Source organism: Strix uralensis, chromosome 3, assembly GCF_047716275.1.
Source record: "Strix uralensis isolate ZFMK-TIS-50842 chromosome 3, bStrUra1, whole genome shotgun sequence".
NCBI classification, from domain to species: Eukaryota; Metazoa; Chordata; class Aves; order Strigiformes; family Strigidae; genus Strix; species Strix uralensis.
Genome location: NC_133974.1, coordinates 102,296,662 through 102,315,593, shown reverse-complemented (window position 1 = coordinate 102,315,593; position 18,932 = coordinate 102,296,662). Strand labels below are relative to the sequence as shown.

General features: G+C 42.7%; 2 protein-coding genes across 2 annotated transcripts in view; one reads left to right on the top strand and one right to left on the bottom strand.

Moving 5' to 3' along the window:
* Window positions 1-7,823: 7,823 nt before the first annotated feature.
* Window positions 7,824-10,467, bottom strand: TBCC (tubulin folding cofactor C). Its single transcript, XM_074863619.1, has one exon. The coding sequence runs from the start codon at window positions 10,300-10,302 to the stop codon at window positions 9,259-9,261; it is 1,044 nt and encodes a 347-aa protein (XP_074719720.1). The 5' UTR covers window positions 10,303-10,467; the 3' UTR covers window positions 7,824-9,258.
* The window catches only part of BICRAL (BICRA like chromatin remodeling complex associated protein), a 45,835-nt gene continuing 37,326 nt past the window's right edge, over window positions 10,424-18,932 (top strand). Inside the window, exon 1 of the mRNA XM_074863612.1 lies at window positions 10,424-10,479. The gene's annotated coding sequence lies outside the window, so the exon portion shown is untranslated. The remainder of the gene's footprint in view (window positions 10,480-18,932) is intronic.

Genomic DNA, 18,932 nt, shown 5'->3' with positions numbered 1-18,932 from the left:
AAAGGAAAAGTTCAGAGAAACTCAATAAATAAACCCAGGGCTGAAATCTAGAGATGCTTTTATAAAAAGTGAGCTGACATGAGCAGCTTACTGGATAATCACTGGGCCAGGGAGGGGAGAAGGGCTGCCCAAGCTGACCCAGGAGTTTACACCAGGGAGGAATTTGACCCAGCAGCTGGGGAGGGACCCTCGGGCTGTTGTCACTAGCCAGTGCAAGGGTGGCACCCCCCGGGTCCTGGGGGTCTGCTGAGGGACCTGCAGCCTGGCTCTGCTTTCACACTGTAGAGGGCAGAAAAGGAGGGATGCAACCCCTCCTCCGGCAGAGGCCTTCCTCCTTATGCCGCACTGCCATTTCAGCCAAGCATGGATGCTGGGCTTTTGCTCTTTCCAGTGCTTTAGGAGTTTTACTCACTTTGAAATATCACCTCCTGCTCACCCCTCGCCCTGCAGAGGTTCAGAGCTATTGGGAATGTCCTGCGCTGGCTCACCACCTGCTGCAGAAACGCAAAATCAGCCCCAGGCAACCTCAAGTAATGCAAAATTATTCTGCAGGTGTGTGAGAGTGTGGGTGCTAACACTGCAGGTGAGAAAGAGCAGCCCCAAGAGAGGGACTGGGCGGGGGGGCTTTGCCCTGACCTGAGCCAACTCGACTTGCTGCCACCTGAGTGCATCCTCTAGTGGCTGCCAGCAGCATGGAGCACCAACCCCCAGGGAATGGTGAAGGGGCCTGCCCAGGAGGAAGGCAAGTGTGAAAACTAATTATAATAATTTAAAAAAAAATGCACTGAAACCCATCATTTTGGTAGTGGGGTGCTGTGGATGCTGCTCAGTTACTGCTTGAGATCCTGGGACACCAGAGGTCTTTTCAGGAAGGACAAAGGCTATCAAGCTGCTACTTTTTCCAGTACTAATAGAAGGTTTTTGCCATGGACCTTTCCTGGCCCATCTGGGTGCTATCGAAGTGACCTGGAGAGCAGCTGGTAACTGGTGTTTTCCTAAAGCAGGCCTGATTTGTTCACATTGCTGCTGCCCTTGCAGGTGGAGGGTGAGTGTGCAAGAGGAAAGAGGAAGGCAATTATCCATCAGGGCCTATTCTCTCTGCTTGCCATGAAATGGATGAAAAGTGCTGTATTGTGGAAAAACCTGTTAAATACTTTTGTGTGATAAGCCATAGCACTGAAATAATATCCCTCCTGGCCTCTTGGCAAAATAGCCCACAACCATGCAGCACACATTACTATGTTTTACTGACTCCTCCGGGGCTCAACTAGGAAATATAAGATAGTCTGGAGGGTGTATTTATCTGACAGCCTGAAGTTAATTCTAGATAAATGAACCTGAAACTTTTTCCTTTCTTGTCAGTGCTGACAGAGCAAAACTCTAGTTAAAGTGGAAAAGAATTTTCTATCAGGTCTGTGGATCATGAGGATATACAGTGAAGTATGTTCTGCAGTGCAGTTAACATGACAAGAAATAGTAAACCTGCCCATGGCAGATGTAAGCCTGGTGCTGCTCTGGATATTGGGAAGCTTATATTCAGGATCACAGATAATGTCTGAATACCCATTACCTTAATTAGCATTCAGACGTCTGCAATAAATCTGATGCAGCAAAACCATGCCATTGTATACACGACAGTGTTTCCTGTTAATTCAGGAATAAAAATAGTGAAATAGAACATACAGCACATGCTTCCATTGATCCACTTAAAGGAAGGTAACAGGAGGGGTCCTAATAAACCACTCCCAAATACTTAATGTTTTCTAGGAGATGATCAGTGAAAGGACACTCAGATAGTAATTAGACCATGAACACTTCAGGTAATACCTTTCAGCAGAGAGAGCAATCAACATAACCAAAACAACACAGATTTGTAAATTTGCTGTGTTTATTTAAATAGTTTCAATAGTTCACTACCAGCTGGGGACTTAGAGTGGCACAAACTACCCACCTATCAAGTCAGCTCACCATGCTTGGAAACTTTAAAGGGGGTTGGTGACATTAAGTCATAGGCTATACTCTGAGCTTCCTTCAAAAAATGAAGTTAGTACTTTTAAAAGCGGGACGTTAATGCTTCCCAATTATCTCAGACACAGAGCTGATGAGCCCTGTGCAAGCTTCAGCACAAACTGATCACCTGAGGGCTGTCTCAAGCAAAGTAAGCTAAGGAAGAGCAAGGTTACAGGGGATCATTGAGAAGTGCTTTGGAGTGTGGACAGCACAAAAAAGAAAACTGGTTTTGCCTGGCATCTGCTTTTCTTACAAATCTTTATTTTGGCTGGGATTTGCCTTTAATTGGGCAGATTTACTACTGCTTTCTACTTCAAATAGAAAATATTGAAACTGATCCATAGCAGACAAAAGGTAATTGCAGCAAGGATGTTTGAGTTAATGGTCTCAGAGGTTGCATATTAACTCAAATGTAAAATTCATATGCCATTTCAGAGAAAAAAAAAGGTAGAATAAAATATTCAAATGGTTATTGATCTGCTAGAACTCAGCATGAATGTGTTCAAATTCAAAATATTGCTAAAAAATTATATTTTCTAAGGATGACAATACAATATTGATACCTTTCCAAAAAGCTCTGTCTGCTAACCTAAATATAAGCCAAAAACTTATCAGTTAATGTTAAGAGGGAGGAAAAAGGTTTTTTTAATGCTGATAGCTCAATCTGGTATTTGGTATACAGTCTGCTGCCCAGTCCTGGAGTAACCATGCTCTTTCCATCTTCAGGAATATGAGATATAAAAGGCAAATTCCTTTTATATAGGTATATCCTATGTGCCTAAACTATGGAAGTGCTCTTAGTTGGTAAAAAAAATAATTTCCAGGCCCAATCTTTCTTTCACACTGCTCTGTGATATGAAACATGTGGCTTTCTCTGGTTCTTTTTTTTTTTTTCTTTTGTTAGAAGGGGTTAGGTTTCATTACAAGGATGAAGATGTCTGGTTTTACCTATGATAGGAAGTTGTTATGTAGAGATAAGAGTTTGTTTATGTACTGTAGTTTATTGTTTGAGTTTATTGTTTGGCTTGCACTTGTAACTGTGTGGAGTGTACAGGGACACTCCTGAGGAACAACGTGATAAAATGGCTGTACCACACTGTATGATTAACAGCTGGAGAAAAGTCTGATTTATGACTCCTTTTTTTTTTTTTTTTTTCTCCAATGTACACTAGTAACTTGGTAGGCTACTATTTCTGTGGCATGTGAAGTGACTACAGGTCCTGAAGCTGAAAACAGAGGCAAGTTGCTAAATTCACTGCTGGAGCTGTTATACACCCTGGGAAGGGTGATTTGACCTGCTGGACCCCGTGGCATCTAAACTATGCTGGGGCACACCGCGGGGGTTTTAGTGTCATCTTGCTCTGGGTCATTCCCAGCATTTCAGCCATCCTTATCCACAGTGTGGGTAACATGTTCAGAAAATACAGTTTTCCTTTGACCCCCAAGATGCTCATTATGAGTATTTATTTGTATTACTGATGCCTAGGGTGTAGTGTTCACTGCTGAAAGGAGTTATAAATCAATGTTTGTACTTGCAGAAACAGGAAAGAAATATGTTGGGAATTGAAAGAAGCTTACAAAAGGCTCACAATAGTCATTACTGCTGGAAAACATCTCAGCACAACAGATGGACCCTCAAGCAAGTCAGATAAATCAGATCACGATGTGAATGGAAATGCTGCAATTCCACAAGTTGCACAGATCTTTTTTTTTTTCTCAGTATTCATATCTTTCCTTGTATGTGATGAAATTGGCTTTTAGTACAGTACAGGCTGTGAGCTCTCTTGTGCAGGTCCAATGGTCATAACAGGAAAGCTGCCTAGAAAAAAAACACCACAATCATAGGGGTGGGGGAGAGCCTGATGGAAAGTGGGAGGTAAGGGCACAGGGCTGAGCAGCAAAAGGATGATGCATAAAGGAGGTAAAGAAATGTATTTGTCTGTATACAGTTCTCAAATACAACAAGTCTGCCCTCAGATGCCACTCATATGCTGGGAGAAATCCACTTGGAAAGAAGTAGGATGCATATTAAGGGTGGGCTGGGGGGGAAGGATTGTATATTCACAAAAAATCCTTCCACTAAAGAATTTCTAAGTATTTTGTAACACCTGAAACAATTCCAGGTAAAGCCACTAAGATTTGATGCTTGTCTACATAGAGCTATTGCCTAAATAGGAAGAAGCTTTAAAAAAAAAAAAATAATCCCAGCCTTCAAAAATATAATGCTTAAAAATGTGTAAGAAATTGTCTTATGTACGTATTTCTTACCTGTTTTTCACACAATTTTGTTAGAGTCCACACGAGAATCTATTTAAATGAAAGAGGATTGGATAAAGAGAGGATACAAATAACTCCATTTTTGTTCCTGGTATTCAGAGTAACATGTGCCAACAGAGGGAAATGCCTGGATTCTGTTGGGAACTGAGGAGGTTGGACAGACCTCCAGGTGAGATGATGGCCTCATTGGAAGCAGCAGCAAAGCTCTCCACTGCTTCTCTGGAGGCAAGCTTTGGTTCGTGCTGCCTCTCACAGCCTCAGCAAATGCTGACACTCAAAGCTCTGTATGGTGCCGAATAATGCTCTCAATTTTCTTCTATGGGTTCATGTGTATTTTTGCACAGAACTATTTTATTTCATTCACAGACACATATGAGCTTTAAAAAGTTGAGTAACAGCACTGTGGTGAGCTCAGGATGTTTCACTGGCTCTAAAGATTTTGATCAGCTGGAGGAGGGCTGTCCCACCAAGCTGTCTTTCAAAAACCCTTAAACCAGGAGTTTGCTCTCCTGACTCCCTGTGGAAAACAGTTCTGCACCTCAATGCCCTGCACTGTTTTTAAAATTTTTATGCCAGTTAGCCCTGTATTCAGGGCCAATTTGCACCTAGTTTATGGTGCTGATGTTTCTGTTATCCTCATGTCTTCACAACCATGTCCCTGGCAGGCATTTATTTTTCAGCTCCTTCTGATGCCTCGCATAATTAATTTCTTTAGGATATGTGTTTTTTAAAGAAGTTCCTTGGTTATTCTAGCAGCAATGAGATGCAAACCAGAGCTAGGGTTCTTGAGGAGGCTTTGCTTCAGTCTTGCATTATGCATGTTACATGAATCCCACGCGGGTCACACCGACAAACTGCTGCAGACAGAAGCAAAGAGGTGATGGTGGTGCTCTTAACTGGTTGGGAAATTACCGTCCCTGAACATGCTCATTCAGTGGGCTCCTTTGAATAGTTTTCTCCCTTGCATCATGTTTTTAGTTCTCCATCTTGCTACTAGGCAAGGTAGCTTGAAAGCAGCTTGATTTCACAGCAGTCCTGACTGCTTCTGCCCTCCCTGTAGCATGGCTGTGAGCCTGATGTTACCTGCTACCTGCTCAGCCATGAAACTTGCTCACCGCACAGACTTGCACAAAGCCTCCCAGACAAAGTACCTCTGCCCCTGTGAGTCTCCTGGGAAGGGGATTTTTGGAAGCTCTCCCTAGTAGGTTAGACACAAAGCAATCCTGGCTCCTGGCCTAGAAGAGGCTGACAGGCTTTTTCTTCATGTCAGCACTGCTTATCACTCCGAGGGAAGACACTGAGCATGTGCTGTGCTCCTTTCTCCAAGATGCGATTAGCAGAGACAAAGTGGTTCTGACCAGGCTGGCATTGCAAGTCTCCTTGACCCAGGAGAACAGACAGCCTGGCAGATCTCAAATCAGATGCTGCAGAAACTCTGCTCAACCTTCCCTCTGAGTATTTCTTAGTTGCAAGCTTCAGAAGGGAAATTCAGGAGCCCGGCCACTTGCCGCTGACAGCTCAGGGCATGTCACGACACACTCCTTACTCTCTTGGAAGGAGGTTTGCTTCTGTGTGATGTATGAGATGCTCCATCATCAAGTCATCTAGAGACAGGATAGCACAAAATTCCTCACTTGTTGAAACAAGACACTCTCAGTAAAACTATTTCATTGCTTTCATACTTAAGATATGCTTTTGACCTCTTGAACAAACAGCTTAAGGCTCACCCACAGACAGGAAGCAATTTTTCTGATGCCTTGTCAGTTGATGCAAAAGGTAAAGAAATGCGATGAAGCTACAAATACTGTGGACTAGACCTTTAGTCTTCCCGTGTTTAGCATTTACTCTGTAAGTAGTTTCAGTGAAATGATCTAGACAACTCTATAGTCTAGACGTGCTAAAGTATCTCCAACATCTTATTTCCAAAACATTCATTTATGTCAACATGAAAAAAAATTTTTCCATCTAAGAAAACAGATGCTAAGAAATTAGTTTAAGAAATAGCTGAGAAATTTTAAATACAGATTATATACAACTAGCCTGTAAAACTTTTTTTCATATATATACACACACTTACTCCTACCGTGCTTTTAAATACTTTTGTAAAAATTTAATAAGTATATAATTCTCAATACATCTGAGCTATCATTTTCCACTAGATTTGACTGGAAAATGGATTCTCAAATGAGTAACTCTACTTTTTGGCATATCAGCTAATATTCTCTCACTCACATGGCATTTTACTTTTTTCCTCCCTACAAGGGCTGGCAGAATGCTGTGGGTTATAGCAGAGGTGAGTAACACACGAGCTGTCTACACTCTCGTTGTCAGGAGGAAGTGTTCTGGGGCACACAGATGACAGCCTGCTAGTGCTTATAGCAACCGTGACTTCCTTTTCCATATGTATTTTTAATAAAGAAAATATATAGTGTTGTTAAAATAGCTAACTAGATAGAAATGCTTAGGTGTTTCTTTCAGACCTGAAAAAGCTGCAATTTCTATACTGATTGAGCCTATGAATATGCTAGCAAACCTTGTCCAGTGCGTAACTGGTGTGCACACACTACATTACTATTAACATGACATACTTGTTTCAATATAGTTTTGAATTTCTGCTAGCATGAGTCTACATTAGGAAATTAACCTTTAAAAAAAGGAGCATGGAAATGTGCAAATGTGTGTGTATATATATATGAAGGTACATATTTAGAACTATAAATCACACATAAGTATTTGCCTGAACAAATGTTTTCAGACTTGCTGTCCTCAAATTAAATTTTCTTGTTTGATGTCATGCTTGAGACCAAGGTACACTTACCTGTTTGTATTACAAAGGTAACGATAAATCTTTAAGGCAAAGTAATGGTTTGGAACATCTTTAGCAGTCTCCCCTGAAGTCATGTTCCTGAAGAGTATTACCTAATAATTTTGCTTAGACAAAAATTAAGTATTTGAAGAAAACATTAGGAGCTGGGATATCAGTTACTGACCCCTGAAAAATGTCACTAGGGAAGCATTTTCAGACTTAAATTGAAGTCTAAATTTCCTTGGTTTGACTCCTGCTATTTATTCAGGCATTATTGCATGCTATGGACCAACAGCTAATACAGGAATGCACTCACAGGCCAATCTGAAGCGTATTGAGAAGCTCATATCTGGTACCTGCTACAGCCTAGTGGTAGTCTCTCCATTTCTAGATTTGCCAGTGTCCAACATAGTAAACATAAGCCTTTATAGCTTTTGGCTAGCTGAACAAAGGCATTTCTGTAGTTCCTACTGGCTGAACAATTTGCAGTCCCAGGATGAGAGGATGCCAAGGGGATTTGTCACTATGAGGGTATGTGGGGAAGAAAGATTAACTACAGAATCAGGTTTGGTACCATGATGGATGTATTAAGATACTAGAGAGCCTCCCTCTAACATCCCTCTAACAACAGGTATTAAAAATTATGTACATTAAAGCAAGACTAAGGGTGTTTAAATCATTCTACCATGCTGTCAATGCAAAGAAGAATCATTAGTAAAGGGACAACTGAAACAATTGAACAAATATATTTGAAATGCAAAATCATTAACAGAAGTAAACAAATCAAAGTTGTGAAGAATATAAAAATTCCCTTTTTCCCCCCTCCCCTTTTACATTAAATATGCTGAAAACAACTTCAATAAAGTTTCTCTGCTCAAAATCAGCCAAGTACTCGAGTGAAGTTTCAAGAACTTCCCATAGCAGTGATGCAGTCTGCTCAGCTAGTATTCATTTTCTGTTAGAGGCACATATATGATGGTAGGGCAGCATAAATACTTTGCAGTTTTAAATACAACTCTAAGCTCATTCTTAGCCAAGATAAACAGTGATTTCTTGCAAAATGCCACAAGTTAAGGAGCACACTTTATGCAAGATAACATGCGCTCTTGGAACTGGAATATAGCACCTCACTTTCCCATTTTCCTGACTCCCTCTATCAACACTGGACTTGGGCAGTAGCAGGGGGCTGTAAATTAAGATCACAGCACCACTGAGCATATTGTCTGGTGGACTGATGAAACAACTAGTAGGACATACCTGAACATTTCTCCCCTTAAGTTTCAGAACGCAGTAGAACAATTTACCTAGCTTCTGTAACATTAACCAGCACTTACTACACCCCCCCAAAAGTACACTCAAAGCACTCATTAGTCTCAGGTTAAAACTCTTTATAGAAGGAGCATCCTTTTACATAATATTTTCAGTCTGTGAAGATTTAGTATTTATATAGCCTGTATAGGTTTGTTAATTTCAAGCAATTGTTAATATACTAGGAGAGCATTAAATGTTTATTAGACTTTTTTTCCTTTAGACTTAACTCACCTGAAATAAAAGTCTAAAGACAACTTACAGATTTCACCCACATCAACAGAACCTGGCTCATAATTATACCATAGGCTAGGCTATGCTGTTCAGTTACAAATTCCTTTGAATTAACCTTTTGTCTCCATTACCTCACAGAAGTCCTCTCCTGCACTTGCTGTAATATATAGTGTACTGTTGTCTGCAACTTGAGAACCACAAAAATATGAAAAATTTGGTATTTCATCTTTTCACTCCAGTACAGCTTGTACTACTTGCAGCTAATTTAGATTCTGCCTGGGTGAGTGAAAGCAGCACAACAGCTCTAACAGAGGCTCGCTGTTGTTTGTGTATCAGTGCCTCTTGCCCCTCCTTAATTAGAAAAAGCAGTGAGGTACTGCAGTAGATGGCAACTTCCACAGTGACACACAAAGATTACAACAGCAACTTGTGTAAGCACAGCAAACTATATGTGACTGGTATTCTTCGATTGAAAAAAATCCAATCATACATTGTAATTCACAATTTAAATACCGAATGGAATCATTTAATGGCATATTGGGGACCAAACCCCAGAGTTTATGAATCGAGACCGCGTTTACGCCAGGATTTCTTGCTCAGCAGGGAGCTGCCTCTGCAGTCAGTCAGTCCCAGCAACTGATTCTCTCGTGCTCGGGGATGAGGCTCCAGTTGGGCGAAGGCTCGTCAGTCGCCAGCCAGCCAAAGTCATCCACTAGGTTCCAGTTGTTTCTGTTTCTGTCCAGCCCCGAAGACTGGAAATCTGCCTCGATGCCAGGGTAGCTCCAGGTGTAGGGGGCGAAGGAGACCTTAGTGCAGTCCTCGATCACGGCTCGGCTAGTCACCTGCACGTAGAACCGGCTGTCGCGGGTGCGATGGATGCGGAGCTGCTGGCAGGCCAGCACCAGGAGGCAATCGCTGCAGCCATCCACCAGCACGGAGGTGGAGACGGGCCCGCAGAGCACGGTGCAGCCCCGGCAGTCCCGCACCCGCAGCGTGTTGGCGTTGCCGCGGAGCCGCACCCGGCAGCCGCGCAGCCCGGCGAGCACCACGTCGCGCTGCAGCAGCTCCGCGGGGCCGAGCTCCAGCGCCTCCTCCTCGGCGCCGCTGAACCCGCACAGCGGCGGCCCTCCCGCCTCCCCTTCGGCGGGGCCGCAGCCGGGGGCCGGCGCGGCGGCCGCGGGCCGGGCGGGCTCGGCGGGGCGCGGCTTGCTGCCCGGCGCCGCTTCTTTCTTGAGGGCCCGGAAGGCGAATTTCTTCTTGGGCTGCAGCTGCTGGCGCCGGGCCGCCAGGTCCCCCTGCAGCCGCGCCACGGCCTCCTGTCCCTGCCGCACCTCGTAGGGCGCCAGGAACCGCACGCTCTCGGTCAGCAGCTTCTGCAGCCCCTGCAGGCGGGCGGCCGCCTCCTCCAGCGGCCCCGCCGCCAGCAGCGCCTCCACGGCCTCTCGCTCCCTGGCGAAGGCGGCCACCAAGAACTCGCTCTGCTCCTCCTTCACCACCTGCGCCTCCTTCTTCTGCCGCTGCCGCTCCACGCCCTGCTGCCGCTCCGCTTCCCGCCGCTGCAGCCGCTCCGGCAGCACCGCGGCGGCCATCTCGGGCTGCAGGGAAGCCACGAAGGCGGCCGGCGCCCGCAGCTCCTGGGCGGCCGCCGCCTCTCCCGCCGCCTCCATCTTGGCTCCTCGCCTCCCCTCCAGTCACTAAGCAGCCCGCCGATTGGCTGCCGGCAGCCCCGGCTGCGTCGCTGCCGCCGATTGGCGGGCTGGGGGGCTCCCGACGGGCGGGGAGGAGGGCCGGAGGGAGGGGTCTCCTGTGGTTTTAAAGGGGCCGGCGCCTCTCTGCGGGATGGGGTGAGTCCTGGCGGCAGGTGCCGCGCTCCGCGGGGCGCGTTATCCCGCTTCCCAAATTAGCAGCCGGGCTATAAATAACCCTCTGCCCTCCCCCGTCCTTCCCCCCTGCGCGCGCGCGCGTAAGTGCCCGCTCCTGCCTCCCTCCCTTCCTTCCCTCCCTTCCCCTCCCCCCTCCCAGGCCGCGCCTGCGGCGGGGAGCGCGGCGGCCCTTCCCTGGGCCGATGGCTCGGAGAGGGGGGGCCCGGCTGCCGGCACCCCCCACCCGCCGCCCTTCCTGCGGGCGGCAGAGCCAGAGCGGGGCCGGGGGCGTCTTCCCCCCGCCGCGGGGAGGGGAGGGGAGGGCGGCTCCGTGGCGGGGAGGGCGGCTGAGGGCCGCAGCCGCTTCAGCCGCCTCAGCCGGGCCGCCTGCTGCAGGCGGCGGCAGCTCTCCACCTGCTGATAAAAAGGAAAAGCCGCTGGCTGCTCGGGTCTTGTCTGAGCTGGTCGCGTATTTCTGGTGGGCGTCAGGCTACCCCGCGGGCCCGCCAGGTGCCTGGTGGTGGCGCTGCCCGCACCCAGGGAGGCGCGGAGCCCCCGGCCTGAGGCCGGCTGGCGGCTTGGCAGGCCCGATGGCCTCAGGAGGCTCTGTACATGCCGTGTTTTCATAAGCCTGCCCTGCCGTGTCCTCTTCTGCAGTGAAGTAGTGATGAAAAAGGCTGTTAAATACTTGTACGCAACTGCAAAGGTGCTGCCACAGAGGCCGTTTTTCTTCTTAGCTGCTTACTTGATTTCTTGGGTGTTTTGTTCCAGAAGAGGGTTCAGTTCTTGATGGAAAATGTGAGAGCAGCGCCTGTGGATTGCTGTGCCCTAGAGGGAGGTCTGTAGGAGAAATCCATAGAGGCTTCTATGAAAGCATGGCAAGGAAAGCTTTTCTTGCATGTTTTTTACTTTTTTTTTACAACTAGGAAATGCATTTTAAGTAAATTTGCAGCAGGAACCAGAAATGAAGTACACCTGGCTACAAAGTAGACAAGTGACCATCATTCTTACCCTTTTGAGAACTGGTCTTATGTTTCGTGGAGTGTTAATTTTTGCAAAGGTAACACAAATTAGAACACTCTTAGAAACATATGAAAATAAATTTAACTCCTCTCCAGTTCTACAAATATCTTCTCCCTTCCTTTGGCATTTCAAAGTTACCTATACTAAATTAACATAGAACCTAAAACTATCCATTGAAACAAAAAGGTGGTAAACCCAAAGCAGATACTCCAAATTTACTGTTCTCTCTTTGGTGATAGCATGAGTTTTCTGTCCAATGTTCCTGTTTGGAAGTACAGATTGCTATCAAAGAGAAAGCCATCTTATGAGGAACTCGCGCACAGCAGCCACAGAAGCAGGCTGTTAGCTGAAGGCTTGCTTGTTTTTAAACTACGAACATCGTTAGAGGGTAGGGAGTACCTGAACCTTACATGTAACAATGTCAGCCCAGTTAGCATGACAGTAGAAATGCAGTGAAATGCCTTTAATCCTTACAGTGCATAAAGGACTTGCACTAAAATAGACAATATTCTTTCCTTATCATTGTTACAATATAAAATCGTGAGATCTCAAGAGGTTGTTGTACAACAGTAGTACTTTGGAGCAGGTTGGATGGGGGGGCAGCAGGATGGGTAACATTGTGGCTAATGCATTACAGCTCTTAACTGTCACAACACGGCAATGGTAATGTGTACAGAATTTTGTTTCTGAAAAACGAGATTTTGAGTCTTAAAAATTAAAACCTCTTAGCTTGTAGAAAGGGAGAATGCTCAACTGTGAAAAAGGAAGGATAACTTGAAATATTCTCACTTGATTTTTTTTCCCTACCAGTGTGTTTAAATGGTGCATTTAGTAAGTCTTAGGCATTTTTGCTAATAAATAGTCAAAACCACTCCTGCAGTAATTGCAGTAATGTTACACTGGGCAGGAAGATAGTGCAATCAATTCACTAAAAAAATTTTTTTAAAATTTCCTTATTTCTATCTTGTTCCATAAGAAAGATGCGTAAGTTTCATTTTACATAGCAGGCATTTTTGCCTTATGCTCCCATGACTGTAGGTAATACAGGTGGTAACAGTGATGTAAGTGCTTATCCCATACATAAGAATACTAACAGAAAAAGGCTTTTGCTGTTTTTCAGTATGCACAAATGTTACTGGAGTGTGGCTTTGGTATCGTTACACAGACGTGACCTGGTAGATGAACTGCAGTGGGTAAAACAACTTTATATATGAAAAGATTACAAGAAAACACTAGTATACACAGCCCAAAATAAATGTTAAGTATTTTATGCTGCAGTATAATGATTACTTTCTATTACATTTGGGCACTTAGAAAGCTAGGTATTCTAAATTGTTTTTTTCTAGAGGTGATTGGAGGTTTAAATTAATGAGGACCAAATACTCTTGTGAATAGGAGCTTCTGGGAGAGACTGGAATCTTTCCACCTTGCTAATGTGCTCAAATGATTTTTGGGTTAGAAGCAAAATAACCCCAGATACAAGATGGTGAAGTGTATGACCATAATGAAAAATTAAAAAGGGAGCAGTAAAATTCTTCAACTATCTCATCTTGATGTTCCAAAATTACTTTCCACACTTACAATTTGAGGTTCGGTATAATTGATATTGGTATATATTTTTTTTTTTGTGGTAATACAAAGACTGACAATTTTCTTCCTGACTTTGCTGGCAGCAACTTTTATGTTTTAAGGCTGCTTAGTGAGCTCTATTATAAGCCACAGAGAACAGAAGATTTACGATTTCCCAAACAGTAACCACCTGAATAAAATATAAGCCTTCTACCTCAGGCTCGGGCTCATTTTGGTGAGCTGCAACAAGCAGTTTAGCTGTTTGAGGATATTAGATAAAAGTAAGGTACATAGTTCTGTCTGTGTTATAATTTTTTTCTACTCCCCCCCGCCCCGCCCTGGATGTGCTTTAGTTCCTCTCTGGTTTGAAAGTAGGTAGTAGTCATTTCAGTAAGACCTTTTGCTGTTGCTTGGACCGTACAGTGTCATTTGTTTTATGAGAAGTTGCTGGTTGCATGTGCTTACTTGGATCTAGCGCTGTGAAACTCCAAAACATGAGCTCCATTACGCATGCATACAGGTTTAAATCTGTGTCCTGTGGTTATCGCTCTTGAGTGCTATCTACCTGAAACATTTTGTACTGATTTAGACTAGTTCATCTCATAGCCTTTTGAAGTGAGATGGATTGCATAGTTCAGGTGAAGGTTCAAGATCCTGTCTCATTCCATCATTATTTTAAGAAGAGTGGGGAATAAAAGCAAGACCCACAGAGGCAACTGGGTGGCTGGGCTCATAATAATGGATTCTTGAAACTGAGGTTCCTGAGCTTGTTAAAGTCGAGAACCTCATAGTTGTGGTGCGATCTCAAGATGTAGATTTGCACACACGCAAGCAAAGGAAGGAAGTAAATAGAGTTATTCCTTATCATCAGAATGTATTCCCAACGCTGACATTTTTATTCCAAAGGGTGTTAAAGTATGTACGTTGCACCATCACACACACAAAAAGATGCTATTTTGTCGTTCAGCTGTGTTTTTAAGAAAAGCAGCAGCCCCTGTGTCTTGCATGGAGCTCTTATCTGATAGATGTGATCTCTGCCTGTTTGATTGAGTTTCTCCAGAAGAGATTAGCAGATGAACATAATTACTTCTGGCTACGAAGTAGGTACTTCAGTGGCTTGTGCAACCATTGTATTCTACTGCTGGTTTTAGTGAAGGCTCCTTGAACTCCTCTGGCACTGTGATCAGGCATTAAAGATGTAAGCTATATTATGATTCATTTATGATACTGTAGACTGTACATTTTTCATGGTGGAATGGGGCTTCAGTAAATGTGACTGTCAAGTCACTGTATCTCTGTGTTCTTTCGGAAAAAAAATTCCTTTAAAATTATGTTTGGCATACTGATTGTTTTTAAAAAAGCTTTTGTTTGGACTAAAACGTTGTGCTTTATATATTTGACCATATGGAAAGGCAAGACAATGTAAAATATGTGTGTTTTTAAATCACTAATTAGAGAGTTAGAGCTAAAACTATAAAACTTACTTGGTACATATTAATTACTGTGAGTAATGCAAAAGCTTTGAAATGGGAATGCTTAAGATACTAATTATATTCCAACCAGTCAAGGTGCACTTGTTTTGAAACGAGTCTGAGCTGGTCCCTTCTGAGAACCTGATATTCCCAATGCCAAAGGTAGAGAAACAAATTCATTTCTATGAAAATGAGTTATCCTCCAAAACCAGGGACGGACTTCAAAGCATAACATTTTATGACAAGAGGCCCTTCAAGATTAATAAAGGAAAGCCCAAATATGCTAAACGCAAAAGTTCAAGAACAGAAGAGCACTCAGGTTAGGTCCAGGCCTAGCTGCTAACTGGTATTTAGAATCCTAACTTGCTAATTGACATTAGTTAAATTCCAAAGACTAAGTATGTAAGCTACAGGTGCTGTCTTATGGACTCTCCCTTTGAGGTAATTATTAGTTCTGGAGTTCCTAAGAGATTTTTTTCAGTGCTTTACTTTAGACTTCAGATGCTTTTACTTTTTTTTTAAGGCATTTTATTCTATGTTTGGTTATTGGTTCAGTGAACCACCTAGGTTCAATAGTATGTCAAAGTTTTCCATTTTGGAATTGTGAATCTTAATTGCAAACTTATTCAATTTTTCTGAATAATATAAATAAAATTAACTTGAAGTCATTGTATCCAAGTTTACTGATTTTTCTGTTAGCTCTTTTCTAGTATATTCATTAGTTAACAAAACTAAACTTGCATTCTTTTTGCCTTTTATCCATCTTATGAAAAAATCTGTCAGTTATCATTTTGAAGGAGGACTGCCTCTTCCTATTATTAGCATTTGTTCTTCAGTCTAAATCTGAGAGAATAAATTCCATTCATATTGATACACTTTCTAGTGATAATATTAAAACTTATCTTACAGCAATCTTTATTCATATCCAGATCTTACCCAGCTGGTTTCTAGTAGGGCCCCAGAAATACCCAGGTAAAACCATTCTTTCTCAGAGGTTGTGAGTTTGATGGTGTTTTATTCATAATGTCCTTTCTGTTCCTCCATTTTGTCTTGTCCTGATACAAGTATAGTTTATCATGTTTGTGTTTCTTTCCTGAACATGAATGCTTTTGGTATAACTTACTATTCCACTCTGTTTCTGTTATCCCTATAGCACCTCGTTTCATGTTTTAGGCTTCCATTTTTTGTTTAGGTTTCTTCTATTAATAGTTGATTTCTTTTTCTTTTTAAAATCATCCATAGCACCTCAGTTGCATTAAGAATGGTTCTTTTGTTAGCTTCATTGTCTGACTGCTTTTTTTAGACCTTGTGTCCATCTACTCATTAACATACTCTTATGCATTTCTGTATCTTTGCTTACCTGATTTTTTTTTCCCATTCATCTATGCTAACCAAATTAACTATGAATATTATAGAAGCATCTCCCAATTTCTGCCATAATTTTTAGTTTAAATTTCTTCTATAATTCTTGGTGGTGTTAGTCATTGAAGATTATTTCTCCAGATACCGTAATAAAGTTCTGTCTCCGGAGGGGTTTTTTTCCGATACGTTTCAATGGCTGAGTATTTTAAGATTACTCTAAATTGGAAGTGAGAGCTATTAATCTTTCAAACTTAATTCTCCTTTTTAAGGTACTCTTAGCTGAAGAATATTTTTGAGCCGAGACTCTATTTAAATAACCTAGAGCATGATGTAGTTATTCTTGATCTGTTCCAATAATACTTTTGCACTGTCATTTGTTTCAATGGGAGGTCCAGTCACCACATTTTCTCTGGTTTTACTTGCCTTCTGGATGTCATATCCACATCTCAGAAGCACAGTTCTTTGGATTCATCACAGAACAGCCCTGTTAGCTTTCACACGATCTCCAGTTGTAGAAACCTGTCTGTCTTTTGGTATTGGCATAAATTTCTTGTTCTGAGGTTCACTCTTTGTTACCTCCTCTTACTACCTATGTCCTAACGTTTTGGTTAGATAGTCCTGTGTTTGGGTGTGGTGATTGATACTGGAGTCATACAGCTTTATAAGTTACATCATGCAATTATGACCCTGGTTTTGTAAGTAAGGCCTGGTATCAAGCTGAAATTGTAATATTTAGGAAATTTTTACTGGTGGGTCATCAAGGTATTGGTGGCAACTATTCAAAATTTGGTGGTTGATATGGCTATTGAACTGAATTTTTCATGTGGCATGTTGCACTTGTATTCCAAGTTAAAGCCCTTGTCTCCCTTCACATCACTGTATTTGAGTGCCCTACTTTCCAAGCATTGTCACCTCTACCTTTCTACTGCTTGTACCTTTTAATGATGACCTATTTGTTTCTGTGGCTGCAAGCTTAGAGTTATTTATTCTTATCTAAATTAGTAATTAATAAAGCAGTATGTAGTTGGATAAATGATGTGTCTGACCATGAGCTGACAAACAAGAAACATGTTAAGGGATGGAGAGAGATGGAAGCATGGGAGGAAGATGTGCCATCAATACAGCTGAGGCACTTGGTCTGAGGAAGCAAGGCTGCAGTGGAGTAAATGTCATTCCTTTCCATCCAGTACACCTCAGAGACAATGCAGTGAGTTGAGGTTACAGAACAACTATTCACGCAAGGATCTTGGGATGACTGTGGAATTCATTCCTTTAATGAAAATGGCTTAGTCCTTAAATTCTTCCTTATGAATCTGCTGCTGCTTTTGGGGTACTAATTTACAATTGCACAAGAACTGGAATGCTTGTGATGCAGACCTGGAAAAATGGGCTGCATAATAATAAAGTGACTTGATCTAGGAGAAACCTGTAGACAGAATGAATGGGGAGGGTGTTTTGTACCCCCTTATTTTCTTCCTCTCAATATCTAAGCCTAGTTTTCACTTCTGCACAATCTGTCATTTCAGGGCTAAGTATCTCAGCTCACTCCAAATGTCATTTGGTGTCTTCGCACACCTATGAGAGTGGTAGTTGTTAAATAGCATGGTCACAGTTTGACAGCTGATGTCAAAATATAGCCAAGTAGTCTGTTGTGTGATGGGTGCACATGACGTTCCCAGTAGCTGTACTTAAGAATTATTATGCCAATGTCTGTCTTCTAAAGATTTCTCCTTTTCCTTTTTGACACTGGTCTTGCCTTCTCATGCTTATTTCCCCTTACTCCTTCTGAAGCTGCTACAGGCAAATGAATGAGAAAATGAATGAATGTGAATGAGGAAACTAAGGAGAGAGAGCAACTGAATGTGCATTGTACGTAATTTGGAGGACTCTGGTTGGGGACGACAGCTTTGGGCAGGTGACCTTGGGGTAGAAGAATTTTGACATATTAGGGTCTTTTGTGTTAATGCAGTAAGGCAGTGAGAAGAGAGGGACAACCTCCTGGGGCAATGACACTCAGTTCAGACACACCATGTGATCCTCTTAAAAAGCATGAGTACCTCACGGCAAAAGCAGTATTTCTTTACAAATGTGGTCTGGAAAATTCTGTAGTACACCAGAAAGTGATAACACTACAGCTGAAGGCTGCATTCAAAGTTATTAGTATTGAAGGTAACATTAAATACATACTTCAGTCTGACCTATAAAGTCACATTCAACCCTTGATTTTTTTTTTTTAGTAACTGTTTCTACCTGAGCCAGTTTTGTTTCTGAACAGATATAGCAAATATAGAAATAAATGCAAATTTACTTCTGCAGAGGGTACAATGTGTTCTGGTTTGGCTTTGTCTACTCAGTGGCAATATGTAAAGGCTTTCATTCTTAAACTCACTGACTTCTGTAGATCTGGAGAAATCTTGTTGCTTCAGGGTGCTTCTTTGTATAGATGTTAGCTCTCCTTCCCTTTTTGTAGTGTCCCTGCTTAGCAAGGTTATTGCCAACACTACTTTGAAACATGCTTCAGGAAAAGTAAGTGTATATTATGGTACAATCACGGACAATTTGCGCAGGCTTCCTCGTGTTTCTTATGATAAGGGAATCGGTTCAAAATCATTTGTCCTCCTCCTATTCCTTCTTTGTATTGCCTACTTCGTATTTGTGGTTTCTGTAGGACTAGAAGAATAATAATATACCAGATGGTCTGCCTCGTAACCTCTGAGGCAAAGTTCCTTCCTCTTAACCCAGTCAGAGGAATGCTTGTGGGGTCCCTTCAGCTCACAAGTTCTTACATGAGCAATGTTCTCTGAAGCCAGTGATGCTGAGTGGGCTTTAATTCAGGGCAGAGTTTGGCCCCTTGAAGCATGTGCTGAAGTTAAGGACCTTGAAGTTTGGCCTTTTTGATTTTTTCTAATGCTAGTGTCAGGAGCATAGGCTGTAAGAGCAATTAGGATGCTGAGCTCTTTGACATGTGGCATTTACATCCATACTGTTGGCTATTCAGGTCCATACTGT